The sequence below is a fragment of the Triturus cristatus genome, chromosome 12 (genome assembly GCF_964204655.1).
Source record: "Triturus cristatus chromosome 12, aTriCri1.1, whole genome shotgun sequence".
Taxonomy (NCBI): domain Eukaryota; kingdom Metazoa; phylum Chordata; class Amphibia; order Caudata; family Salamandridae; genus Triturus; species Triturus cristatus.
In genome coordinates this window covers 30664300-30678552 of record NC_140595.1, presented here as the reverse complement: position 1 = coordinate 30678552, position 14253 = coordinate 30664300, and the positions used below count along the sequence as shown (strand labels likewise).

At 41.7% G+C, this 14253-nt stretch overlaps 1 protein-coding gene across 1 annotated transcript in view; it reads right to left on the bottom strand.

Annotated features, from left to right (window-relative positions):
• The window catches only part of SIN3B (SIN3 transcription regulator family member B), a 122330-nt gene that overhangs the window by 58910 nt on the left and 49167 nt on the right, over positions 1-14253 (bottom strand). The window contains exons 10-13 of the mRNA XM_085639548.1: positions 12239-12449; positions 9934-10050; positions 8679-8917; positions 3580-3763 (exon numbers count right to left, since the gene is read on the bottom strand). Coding sequence (XP_085495674.1) covers positions 3580-3763; positions 8679-8917; positions 9934-10050; positions 12239-12449 — 751 coding nt within the window. The remainder of the gene's footprint in view (positions 1-3579; positions 3764-8678; positions 8918-9933; positions 10051-12238; positions 12450-14253) is intronic.

Below are 14253 nucleotides of genomic sequence, written 5' to 3'. Positions count from 1 at the left end.
TACTCACTGTACACTGACCCAGTGGAACTTCTTCTTCCATGTCGGAGTCTGCTTCGGACACGGAAATGTGTTCCTCCTCTTCTTCAGCTCCTTGTGCATGGAATTCTTCCTGGTTGGAATCTTACCCATAGATATCCGGTGCGGACCCGCTTTGCTGATGCATTACGTGATGTAGAGCACGACGGTCACGGAGCGTCTATTTGGATCGAAAAGATTGGCATGCGTTTAAGTCATGTTCGTCGTGTTCCGGGGATAGACACAAGTTGCACACTTCGTGCAAGTCGGTGAGCGGAAACTTAGCGCAACACCCGGGACAGAATTTTAATGGAGTCCGTTCCATCGACTGCAAGCTGACCCAACGCGGTTGGGCCCGGTGGCCCTCCACGAGTGTTCCGATTGAAGATTTCAACCTAAGCTATATGCGGAGAATGGGAAACGCGATTGAGAAACAACACTGTTGAGGTTAGTGGATTGCGCACAGAGGGGAATCCGAGAAACGGTGTCGAACCAGAAGCGCAGCAATTCACGTCCGAACCCGATGGTGGATAAAAACAATCTAACAATAGAGTCGATACCCATGCGCACTATCACCGAAAGGAGGAGTCGCCTAACTCGTGACTGGAAATTACTTCTTTGAAGAAAAACAAAGTGCAAACATCCGGACCCAACACTAGAGGGCAGACCTGTGCAAAGCATGTGATCTACAGCTCACATGCCTCAAAAATAGTGGTTTCTTAAAGTGAAGGATTTTATACAATTTGGTTTTACAAGTGTCTCAAAAGGGGTGCATGGAGGCCAAGCAGCTTGCTAGCAGAAGCTGACATTATAGCTGACTTTGAAGCCAATCTTGATTTGATGGCAACCCTCTTGATGTTTAATCTTTATGGTTTGCGGGAAACCTACACCAAAGTAAACAAACTTTCTGGATTCCGAGAATGAGACTGAGCCAGATCTCTAGCTGTCCTGGTGGCTGTGCTGGCAATCTTTTGGAATGGATTCCAGGGAACAAAACATAAATGCCAAGGGCTCCTATGCAGTAACAGCTGATAATCTTTTTAAAGCGGTATAATGGGAACCCCAAAGCCAGTGAGCGCGTCAATCAAAAGAATGGCAAAATAATGCTATCGATGGCATCAGTAAGCCAAGAATCAAAGAATCAAGCAATACGAGATGGCCATCATTTTGTTGATTCACTCAATATTGCACAATTCACCAGCAATATCCTGGACCTAGCATTTTGTCAAGGAAGGGCAACAACATGCTATGGATTTTCCTGATATGGCCAGAGGTACCACCAACACACCAGAGTTTGGCCAAGGGGTGGGCATGATTTGATACTGGACACAGGAAACGTGGCACATTTCAGTGACTAAAGACGGAAGATGATGCCATGTCATGAGGTAGACATTCAGCCACTCCTGCTTTTTCAGTGAACACACACAGTGGAATATGGAAGACCATTTTTACAACTGCACTGCATACTGGTACTACATGCAGCCTGCCTGTGACAGAAAAACTAGAATGGGTTGAAAGTCCTCCTCATTCAGTGCTTCCAGTTGACAGAGAAATAAATTACAGTCAGACATCATCACTGCAAGATGCGATAATAGGCACGTAGCAGGCCTAACAGCTTTGAATGGTGTATAAATAGAAATGCTATAAGCACATTACATGTTGTAAAAGAAAGTCATTGATCGTGTATTTTTTAAGACCTAGCGATCACCAAAAACAACCTGCTTATCACTGATCCGATATTTGCGAGTTCTAAGCTTTGGTTTTCATGACAAGCGGGTGAAGGGGGAAGGCCTGGGAGGATGCGTGCCTTGGTAATCTGTAAGATATATTCAGGTCCCAACTGATGAGAGCAGGCGTAGTGGTTTATCAACACATGCACTTTAACTCAAGTCTCTCAGAAAGCGTCAAGCGAGACGTCAGATTTTCTCCTGGCGAAATGCTTCAAAGTGCCCCAAAGTCCTTAATAAATCCAAGAGTCCTTACCAACCTTAATTTACTGTCTCCGTGATTGAGGGATGCAATCACGACACCCTGTGCATTCCCAGAACAAATATTTTAATTATAGCCCATTTCAGCAAAATACGTAAAGTTCATCCCTTTGCTTAAATGTGCAGCTAACAAAATATTTAATCTGTGCATCTCCAGTGTCCACAATAGCTGGCAGTGCTCCTTTGAAAAAAAGAGGATACAGTATCAGCTGTTTATAGTTTGTGTGGCGTTGCTCAGCACCAAAGCGCTAATGAAATGTTCACCACAGCTTCTGTTTCCAACACATAATGTGGACGCCTCATAAAATAGCATCATGGGTGAAAAACATACAAAACTGATCTTCCACAACAACAAAAAACTGCTGAAAGTGGGTGCCATGGGTACACCAAATATTGTCTTTAAGATAGGGACGGAGACAATTGTTTAGCCACAAGTTCAGAAGAGTTTTAATCTTGAGTAATCTATTAAACATGGCTGAAAATCAACAGCCTTTCCAGTGCCACTATATACACTCTAACACATTGATATACCAGGCTGAGTTAAAGTGCAGTTTTTACAAGACTGTGCAGTGACTTAGCACAGTTTTTCATTTTTTCTTGTTTGGGAAATACTTTTAAGGTTTCTCATGGGTCTAAACAATTGCTATATAATATTTTACGTTTTGACTTCTTTATACAAACAAAGAAATAAAATATTTTTTTACACTGACATTTTTATTAGGTTTTAGTTGGACAACTGACATCTAATAAACCAGAAATCAGTGAAAATATACTGAATTAAGGTTTTACATAATCTATAGTGGACCTGCCACTTCAGGATATAACCCAATTTGAGCAGATGTATTACAAATAAAAGAAAAGAAAAAAAGCCTCAACTCACCCAACCTTTTGAGCATTCCACAGCATAGTTTTCTTTTACCACATCCACTATCACTACACCCTATTAGATCCTCGTGAATACATAATAAGGCAATTTCCTATTCAAATATCTCCAAGCACCAACTTACCTTGGTACGCGTCCCACTGTTCTTCCCCCTAAAGTAGTTTTTAAGAGCTGCACTCAAACACAGAGCTCACCCTGATGTATGGCTGAATACTTTTAAATGAAGTGACCGACAGGAAAAAGGTTGAAAGGGGTGGGGGTGATTAGACTGGGCAAACTGCTAAGCATAAAATGATTTCCCCATATTTCTGTCCACTGATGGAAAGCGCTACGAACACTGAGTTGCTACCCTTGCCATGACCACTCTTCTCACACACCCAGCCTTGCCCAGCCTCCTCCTACTCCATTCTATTGGGCAACATCATCTTCAGCAATTGCTAAAAAGCTAGAATCTTGGATTTTTCCATGAAGGACCACACTCCAAGATAGCTAATTTGAACAACTGTGTAATTATTTTCTGTGAAACATGTACATTCTGTTTGCACTTCTTAATACAAAAAGCAATAGAAATAATGAACCAGTACGGCACACTTTGGGTGGAGATCCCTTAATTGAATTTAATTTCCTCCACCAATGTATTCATGGTATACATCATCACAGAGCTGGGATTATGCACAAGTCTAGTGTTCTCACCTCGTCAAAGACACTTTCAATTTCATTTAGTAAGCTTTTTGAGCGCAAGGCTTTGGTATCATTCTGTTTGAAGTTGACCGCCTGGTGGTCTAATGACTTAAGGTAAGCCTTTTCATACTGCTCCCGCCAGATCTTGTTAAAACCCTGCTGGGCTTCTCGCCACTCCTCCTCCTTTGCCTTTAGCCTGTATGGAAAACACAAATAAAAAATAAAACAAATGAAGGTGTGGGTGGATTTTGATCATTTCAGCCATAAAAGACCAGATATCAAGTAGATTTCCCATTCAACACACCACACACAGCCGGTAAGAACTACAAAGTAAATGAAAATACATGCATACATATGGTCCGCTGTTCGCCAAGCAGCCTTTGGCTACCTAATCAATGTCCACCAAAACTTATGGTGGCCTTAAGAGGTCTATATAACGTGCAACTGCATCTTAGGAATCAATATCTACAGTACCACAGGCAAACACTAAGACGACTGTTCCGTTAAGGAAACTTTTCGTGTCGGTATGGTGGAAAAGCAAAGGTTCAAGAATGAACTGCCCAGTCCCAGACGTAAATCATGGTCCAGGGGCCCAAGTATTTAATTCAGTTCAGATCTCCTACGAAGCTGCCATACTTATACCCTCATCAACCTTCACTCCTACTAGCAGGCATTGATGCCTAGCATAATACAGAGGTGTAGGGATAGTCATCAGTTTGAGGATAAGGACTCTGGACTGTTTCTTGAAAGCTGATATATTACTATTCATCAGCAATTCAAATACACTAAAGACAATTTTATATAGAAACATGTAAAGCTCCACATTTTAAATATACTGCTTAGAAATCAGCATGCAGCTTATATCTCATCACTACCAATTTTGATACAGAAGGGAACAGAGGCAAATCAAGTTTCAATAATCTAACCAAGATGACAAATAATGTTAAGTGAGACAGGTGGGAACAGTGGTCTGGTCCCCGAGTTACATAGTCGAGGTTTGTGTCAGAAGCCACATCCCTTGTATAAACAAACATAAAACACAACTACAAATACCACAAATACACATCAAAAAATGTTGTTTGAAATTTGTGGATGGAGAGGGACATACCTAGTGGTACTGAGAGGTCGAAACCTGGGTAAGCTTTTTAAGACACTCAGATTTGAACGAGAAATGCAAACGAACATACAAAGTACAATATTGTTTTAAACAAATTAACACATTCATTTTAATAGATACAACATGAATAGACAAGATGGCAAATAAAACACTGACTCTACATCAGAAAGTAGTGAGCTGAGCTGCAGCAGACAGATGGAGTATGAAGGGAGTATGGGTTGTAGTAAAGGCTTTGCCAGGCAGGTTATCGAGGGGTACAAACAGGGAGATTGTGTTGGCAGGAAGATTAAGCAGGAACTGGTATAGTGGGGTGTGGTAAAGAAAAAGGTTGGGGCAATTGGAGTTCTACCGGGAAGATAAAAAAACTACTAGTGCAAGAGATGCAAGTAAAACGGCCTCAGCCAAAGGCAGGAGAGAGAGGGAGAACCACTGGGCAGGGGAATTAGGAGACATTTTTCACTGAAGCATAAAGAAAGCACACATGCAAAAGGGGGAGCTAGGGTTATGCATAAGCACTGGGCTACGAAACGAGGCGGCCAGCAGGGCTATGGGGCAGGTCCCCTGAGGAATAATGGCCAGGAGAATTCAATGCTAGTCAAGCATGGGCCATGCAAGCAAGCTGAGGACATGTAACTCTACAGGTCTCAGGCTGGCTGGGAAGATCACTACTGCATAAAGGGGACCCCCTCTAGAGAACTTGATTTAAGGGCAGGGAGAAGAAGGGAAAAATCAACATACACTGTGAAAAGCTCCCTCGAGGCCTGTCTTTCCTTTATCACAAAGACTAAATCTTAGCTGGGCTCAGTAAACAATTATATTAGTTCAATAACACTAACATTTGATTCTCATTATTTATTTCATTTTTTTATATATTTTTTACAAAATTTTATTTTCTTCTTTTTTCATCTTTAAAACTTTTATAAAGTGTATACATCACAATAAAGTCAATCTTGTTACTACAACAAATACATATAATGTATTAATCATCAAAGAAAGAAAGAAACAACCCCTAGATAATACACAAAAAAGCAACAATTCTACAAGACTCATTCACATACATTCAAACTCATACCACAATCATCCAAGCTGTATCTGAAAAAGAAGGGAGATAATAGATAGTAAAATCTCCACGACCAGATTGAACAGATGTGTTCAAAAAAGGGTCTGAACATATGGTCTCTCTCACGTTAGGGATGACATTTTAAACAAGCTTGACCAAAATGAGTCCTGCCTACTGATCCTCCTGGACCTCTCCTCCGCATTGGACACAGTTAACCACGACAACCTGCTATCCATTCTGAAGAACAGGATGGGTTTCTCTGGTCAGGTGTTACCATGCTTCTCGTCCTTCCTCCGCCACAGATCACAAAGAGTCAACACAAACCACTCTCTCTGCCAGCCCTCTCCAGTACTCATGGGTGTCCCCCAAGGGTCCGCCCTAGCTCCTACCCTCTTCAACCTTTTCTTGGAACCAGCAGCTAATTCACAAAATTTCTTGAACATTCTCTTCCATATGTATGCGGACGATGCGCAACTCTATTTGAAAATCTCATCCCCGGATAACCTCATCTCACTCAACACTACCGTAAGGTCTACTAAAATTGGTTAACTGAGAACCATCTCCAGCTCGACACCTCCGAAACTGAATTCCTGCTCATCTGTCCTCTGAACCACATCCCCAAGCTAGACCTTTGGCTGAATCACCTCACTGCTTTTAACTGCACCCCCTCTCATCATAGACTCAGCCAAATCTCTTGTAATCACCCTGGACAAGCACCAAAGTATATGAAAAATCATATCAGCAATGTGTGTAAGGGAGCTAACCACTTGATGAGGACACTTAGAAACATCAAACCATTCCTTCCACAAACTAACTTCAAGCAGGTGGTCCAAGCGCTTGTCTTGCCAATGCTTGACTACGGCAGCGCTACGCTCTGTGGCCTTCCCAAATACACCCTGGCTCCACGAAGGGCATCAATTAACGCTGCGGCCAGAGTGGTTACAGGCACCAAACGAAAAGAGCATATATCCCCAGTCCTAAAATCTCTTAAATGGTTGCCCTACAAAGCTCAAATTCAGTAAAAAATTGCCGTTCAGGCGCACAAAGCCCTTCATTTCAAAACTCCCAGGTACCTAGCGCCAAAAGCTTGAATTATCCTGTGGTGGTAGAGCCTCAAGAAGTACTAACACGTTCCTCTTGAAACCACTCATCCTTAGCAAAAAGAAAACTTGTCACCGAGCCTTCTCCAGTGCTACCCCAAAGATATGGAACTCTCTTCCACCGGAAGTACGCAGAATCTCCTCAACAACTGCTTTCAAACTGGAATCCAAAATATTCCTAATGAATAAATTCTTATCTTAATCGGGCTAGGTTCACCTGCTCGAAGTCATTGATCCTACAACCATTGTACCATAATTTGATACTGCTCTTCTTTACCGCATTCCCCCCTTCACAGCACGTTATATACCTTGTTATTGTATTACTCTCCTTGACTCAATTGTCCTGTAATTATGCGTTCATTCTTGTTTCTTATCCTTACCTGACGTCGATATTGCATTTATGTCCTCCCTTCCATCCTATTGTAAAGCGCTTTGATATCCCTCGGGATCTTGTTGGCACTATATAAAACTTTATAAATAAATATTACATATGCCTCATCTGGGCACTACAAAAGGTGTTCCATACCAGGGTGTCTAGAGAACAGACACTGCCACCATAATACAAAAAAAACATATAGCTCCTCCATTTTAGGCGGCTCTTAATGAATCATGGGCCACTGGGGGCAACCAGAAGTGTAGCAGCAGCACCCACCATCAAGCGTCGCAGCCAACCTCCCCAGTGGACTGACTGCAGCACTTATTCCAGCACTAGTGGAAAGGTGTACGATAGTGCAGCCAATGTCATTATGGGTCATTGAGGAAGTGCACTCCGCATCATTATTACCAGCGGATTTAGGGGTGGCTATTAGAGGGCTTGTCACTAAGTGAGCATTTATTTATGAATGATATGAACCTGTATAGACTTCTTCAATGGAATGGAGATAAAGCTCTGTCTAGTAGCTTCTCTGTAGAACAAGCATGAGGTATTTTATCAATGTCACCTACATGGGACTAACACACATTATAGAAAGTCAGAAACCCACTGCATTCAATTTGTGTATGCGGTGTATGAACTGCTTCAGCTATTATTTAGATCCGTGACTAGGACCCTCATTATATGGAGGTGGCCAGACTTCGGTGTAGATACACCGGGGTGTCTGAATCTAAGACAAGTCAGTATCTCCACACCAAAGTCCAGCCATTATGAGTTTTCCCCCATGAAACTGTAAACAGCAGCTCGGACTTGTAGTTACTGGGCACATTAACTGGCAGTTTATCCCATTTCAACAAAAAATAAAAACTAATAAATGTTTCACCTGCTCTGAGCAAGCAGAAAGACTCAAATAGTGTGGTGGTGGGATGTGGGGAACTAGTGGTAAGCGGTGAAGGGTTGTGCCTGTCTGGAGGGGGAGCACTGTTTGCCGTCTTGGAACTGCTGAAGTGGGTGGATAGGGGCCCGGCACCAACTGCAATGATCAGATCAAGTTTTTAGGCCCGATAATTCTAGGCCCAGGTACTCTTCAAATTACAACTAGGGGTATTTCATTTAGTTATTGCTATGGATGAAATACACCAACTCGTATTGAGGTCCTAAGTGTTTAAGTGTCTGTACATGGTATGTGTGCTCCTTTAGCGCTTACACCCATCTATAGCCGAGCATAAGTTAACTTTCTCCATTCACCAGCAGCATTTACCTGGTCATAACTCTCCACGCGAAAAGAGTAAAACCAATGTTAAGGTGACTTTACTTTCACAAGGAACTGTTAATTAGGTGCAAAATGCGCCTTAAACCTGACAAACTAATTTGTGCAGCTGGCCTCAGTGACCCCTTTCTATAGGTCTACGTCAGTAAAAAGAATAGTAAGAAATAAAAAGAAAGACCGGCAACAAATACCTCTTGAGCACTACAGGTACAGCAGTCGCTGGGTTCTTCTTGAGGCTCTCGATAATCTCTGGTGCTTTGTCACCATATATGCGGTAAATAGCCCTGCGCTGGATCACCTCAGATGTGCCACCCAAGCACTCGTCCAACCGGAATTTTTCTTGATCTTCAGGAGACAAGCGCGAGAGCTTCTTCTGCACACTCTCCAACACGCGAATTGTTGCTAAGTTGGTCTCCAAGACAACATCCAGCTGCTCATTGGAGATGGAGTCAAAGAACCAAAAATGGTACAATAGTTTAATAGTCTGAACACCTATTACTGACATCTGAATATATTCTAAAGACCACAGGTCTGTAAAAAGAGGAGACAGAGTCGGCCTTGATTGGATTCAAACTATCAAGGTTGGTATTTATAATACCTATTCTAAAGCGCTCCAAAAGAAAATTTAGTGTTTGGCCCATATTTTATTACTGATCAATATTAGAAGAATATATCAGTTGTAGGAAGCCTTGGTGTATAACACGGACAGTCAGCTAATTAAAACAGTGATCATTCAAAACCATGTAACGATAAGGCAATGACTGAGCTATGCAGTTTGGTTTCAGTTTCAGAAACCGATTGCTTGTCGTCAGTAAATATTTAAAGCTCATGCGCCAAACGAACTGTAAAAACATTCCTATTTACACAAAGAGTTATCAGACCTGATTAACAAATCCTCAATTTTAACAAACTGTAGATTACACAAATTACTAGCAGCAAAATACTCTCAATTGGTGTGCACACACAAGTTAATTTATGCCCCTCATAGTAAAAACACATCTAATTTAAGTTATGCTACCAAGTGATAAATAGCTGTTGTGGCCTAGAAGCATCTTGAAGAGTTGGAACAAGTTTAATTCTTACATAATGTGACAAGTATCCTTCAGTTTCCTACCTACACCTGGTCCTTCGCTGCCTACCTTCCTTTCTCTTTTTCAGCAAATGGAGAGTCTATCACTACCATGTCAATTTCTGAAGCAGACTGATTTCAAGACACGTGGATCAATAATTTACACACAAAGATCACCAATGAAGGTTTACTCTGATGTTTACTGGTTTGAAATCCAAAATAACACACAATACAGAGCATTCTCACGATTGGGCAGCTGCACAAAGTTCTACTCTAAATACACATTCTGTTGGAAAGGTAGCCAGAACCTGGTCTTCAGACAAAGTACTCAGCAGAGCTAAGTGCCTTCCATAAGGAACACGACCCAAAAAAATCACCTCAAAACGTTCATCCTCACAGCGATGAAGCTGCTCCTCGTAAGGAGTCTTTTTTGAGCTGGCAAATGTGGAATCCTCTGACCAGGATGGGAAGGAGACCCACGTATCATTCAACACCTGGATAAGGGGGGAAAATAAATACAGTTATCAGAGGAAACTAAACTTTAGCATTCAATATCTCCATCATGGGATGTTGTTTAAATCCATAAACACTGAATATGTCAGATGACGTACGCGACCAACACTTTATATTTTATCAGAGAGAAAATTAATTTTTTAACTATGAACGACATTTTACCTGTACAAAGTTGACATTTGTTTTTTATCCCATCTTTCACTAAAAACACATTTACATCCACCACAACAAAATAGATTACACATATGGGGAAAATTAAAGGAAACCTTTCATAGATGTACATGAGCAAATAGAGGAAAACAGTGCTGTTACTTCAAAGCAAAGCTCTCTGAGTTCCAGGATAAACTACTGTCTCAGCTGGCCACTCATCTTGACATCTTACTGAGGTGCACACACATTAAAACCTATAATTGCTGCTTCCATGTGGTCTTCTTAACCAGTGCAGAGGGAGAGTTCTTTACATATTTGATGAAAATATAGCTGATGGATAACTACTTTGCACTCAAGTAACCTTTTCTTCTCAAACTTATATTCAGTAAAGCTAAACTGAATTGCAAGTTCAACCCTTTCCAAATGAGGCGATAGACCCACACGGGATGGTAGCAAGAGAGAACAGACTAATAATTATGAACCTTTGAAATATACCATCACTGAGCTACTTGGAAACCAGCTCTGAATTCAAAGACCAGAAATAAGCGTCCGTGTACGACTCCAATTTGTAACTCGTGTCTTTTTTCTTCATTACTAATGAGATTATCACATAACAAGATATGAGAGTTTTGGGAAATTGCCTACAGAATGCAATGGTGCCCTTCCACAGTAAACGCTTTGTGAAATCCTTTATGGATATGAGCAGAGAGCAGCCCAACTAGTCATTACCTGTTCAGCTGTTGCTCCAGCCAGAGCAGGCACCATCAATTAACTATTGTCAATATTGGACCCATCTGTGCAAGTGCCATTTACACAATAGTCAGGAATTTCTTTCTAGTGAATGAAAAAAACAGAAATCCTCCCCTGGTTGCAGATACGGATGGAAAAAAACAGCCAAACAATAAAACATTGTGCGATAACACAGCCAGGTTCATTGCTACAGTAACCCGTGATAAGGATGCCAAACGAGAGGTGATAGGAGCAGTCGGTTTTCAGTGCTGGTCAATGAAAGAAAGAGAACAGTGCACACATAAGTAGGGGCATCAAACAGATGATGGTGTGATGTTTTAATGCAAGAAGAAGTTGGAAGAAAAACAAAAGATCGTAGGGAGCAGACTGGGAGCTGAGAAGTGCCACCAAGCGATGTCTGGTAATTCAGTCACGCCATCCTGCCCACAGATGGTCCGTGGGTCACTAAAAAGAGAACTGCAGAGAGTACATGCATAGTAAGAACACTGCATTGAAAACATTCACCTTGAACATTGTCAGTGTTAAAACAGAGAACAACTTGGCAAGAACAAAGTGCAGTGCACAGTGGTATGGCAGGGTTTCAGAGGTTTGGTTCGGAGGCCTCATGGGTTTTAGAGAGGGTGAAGCTGGCCTGCTGACAGATGAACGCCCGAAAAATATGGCAAAACTACTGAGCTTTAGCTGTTGTTTGTTTTAGCAACACTGTCATTTTATAAAAAGTTACTTTCAGGTGTCATGATCTGCAGCCAAGGGATGCTGCTGGGTAGTGTTTGTTGACATTCATAATACCCTTTCGTCAGACGGCTACTTCACAGAGCCCAAATGAATCATTTGTCTAATTTTTTGCTGTAAAGAACGCCCCTAAAGGAAACGAGGTGGCGGAGTCTGTTCGCATTTGAGAAGAGACATTTCCAGCTGGTGCCTATAAGAGTCAATACACATAGGATGGTGTGAATGCGTAAGGGAGGACAAACAAAAAGAAAATATATTTTTGGTATGAAGAAAGAGGCAGGCTTAAAGAAGGGCAAAGACCCCTAGTACACCTCGCCTCAGTCACACTGATCTTGACCAGATACAAGAGGAATTTATGACCACATAACCTTCATAAAATCACATCTTGGATACAAAGAACACTTGTTTTTGGGAACCTTGCATTAATCACAAGAATCAGTAGGCAAAGCAGATACAGTGCCATCAAAAGCTGCACGGTATCAAGAAACATATCTAGCACAACAAGTCACAAGTATCCATTACTAAATCAAATAGTACCTCTTTGCAAATAGCCGTCCGTCCGCTACATTTGGGCTGTTGATACGTTTTGGGTAGTGCACGGTAACTTGATCCGATGCGCTTGCAGGATGCATAATCAATTTCCCGGCCAATCCCATCATTGGAGCGGTCATTCGGAATAGGAGCAACAAAAGAAAGTTCTTTCACTCCCAAGAAAGATTTGAACTGAGCAAAGAGTTCAGGAAATTTCCTTTGGAAAGTGAACAAAGACATACATAAACGGTGATGCATATGATAAAGAAGTTTTCATCTATCCACTAAACGTTTAAATGAAACAATATCAGTGTTTGAGGATAAGAAGGCTGTGTAAAAATGGCATAAATAAAAGTCAAAGTACGTACATGAAAAAAGGGACGCATTGGGTGAATGAGTTGGAGAGGCTAAAATATAGCAATAACCACATTTCTGGTGATTCCAGCCACCACATAGCCGTAGCTATTCGATTTCAGAGTGGTTAGTCCTCGGTCTCCGTTCTTGCCAATAGATTGAGAGTTAAGTTGCATGTCCCTTGTGTTTATGGCTACTCTATACAATACGTTCTCTTGTCTCTGCCTCATGAGTAAATTGGCAAAATCACCAAAGAAGGAGACAGAGATCTTCCACTTAGATTGTTTAAAGCGTGCAAGAGCTACAGTATTCACTTTTATATTAGGAGTTATGCCACATTTACAGGGATGGAATGTAATAATTTCTTTGGTGGGTAATCAGTAGTGTAGATGGATGGGGGACTGTGGTGCCTTTGAAAAGCAATATAACCAAAAGGTATCCCACCCAGGGCCATGGGGTTTATTGAAAAATATGCATGGGACACGGTGCAGAGGGGCGAGTCACCCCTTGTGGGTATGCTAGCACTGCATGACTTGTGCGGGGAAGGAAAAAATTCCTTTTTTATATAGAACCCTTACACACTCTAGTAGTGTTATGCTTAATCATCAGTTCACCCTGACTCTTAAAGGTCAGGGTGGGCTCCACCGTATTCCAGGGAGCACTTAATAGAAGGGTGACCAGGGGGCTTAACTAGAGATTAAAATCCCCCACCTTCTCCTATGTATCCCTTTATTAATGGAGCTGGTGGGGAGACTAAAACAATAACTTGTGGGTAATATGGACTATTATGGTCCTAAGACCCTACTTAAAAAAGGAATTTTTTCCTTCCTTGCACAAGTCATGCGGAGCAAGCATATGCACGAGGGATGACCCACCCCTCTACACAGTGTCCCGTGCATATTTTTCAATAAACCCCATGACCCCGGGCAGGATTCCTTTTGGTTATATTGATTTATCTTGGGAGGACGTATCCCTCCACCCCCTTCGCATCCAAAGAGCCCTCTCAACCTTCCAGATCCAGCAGGTTTCCCTTGTTTGGATCCTTTTTGTTTATCAGCATTTGAAAAGCAAACATCTGAAGGACTTATAGTTGGAGCATTGCAATTCTTTTCAAGACGAGGGCTGTCACTTTTCGATTATAAACTAAATGTATCGATTTTTGAAAGAGTATATTGTAGAAAGCTGGGAGAGTGTCAGAGTATTAGTGTCCTGGATAAGGAGTAGGAGGCACAGTGACGATGATGTGAAATTTAGTGACATATCAGATAAATGGTCTGGGTTGAGAGTGAAAAGGTGTTAGTTGAAATAGTACATGTTAGGCTGGGTCTTCTAGGCTTCTCTTTTTTCACATCCACTGGACTTGACTTTTATTCAAGCCCACTGTAGGTACTCAAAGTCATTTTGGTTCTGTTCTACATCAAAAGTATGCTCTGATGTGAAAAGGGACACCCAAAGTAAACCCCACTTTTCTGTGTGACGGGACAGCAGCACCTCAACTAAGGCTGTGTGGTGGCTAGCAATGGTGGAAAGGCAATTTTCGTCCGGCCATGTGATTTTATTTTTATTTAACAGTACACCTCTCTGGGAAGGCTGCCTACTGGCACTCCCAAATAAATGATCCATCTATCAGAAACCAGTATGCCTGATGTGCATGAGTTCACCTCCTT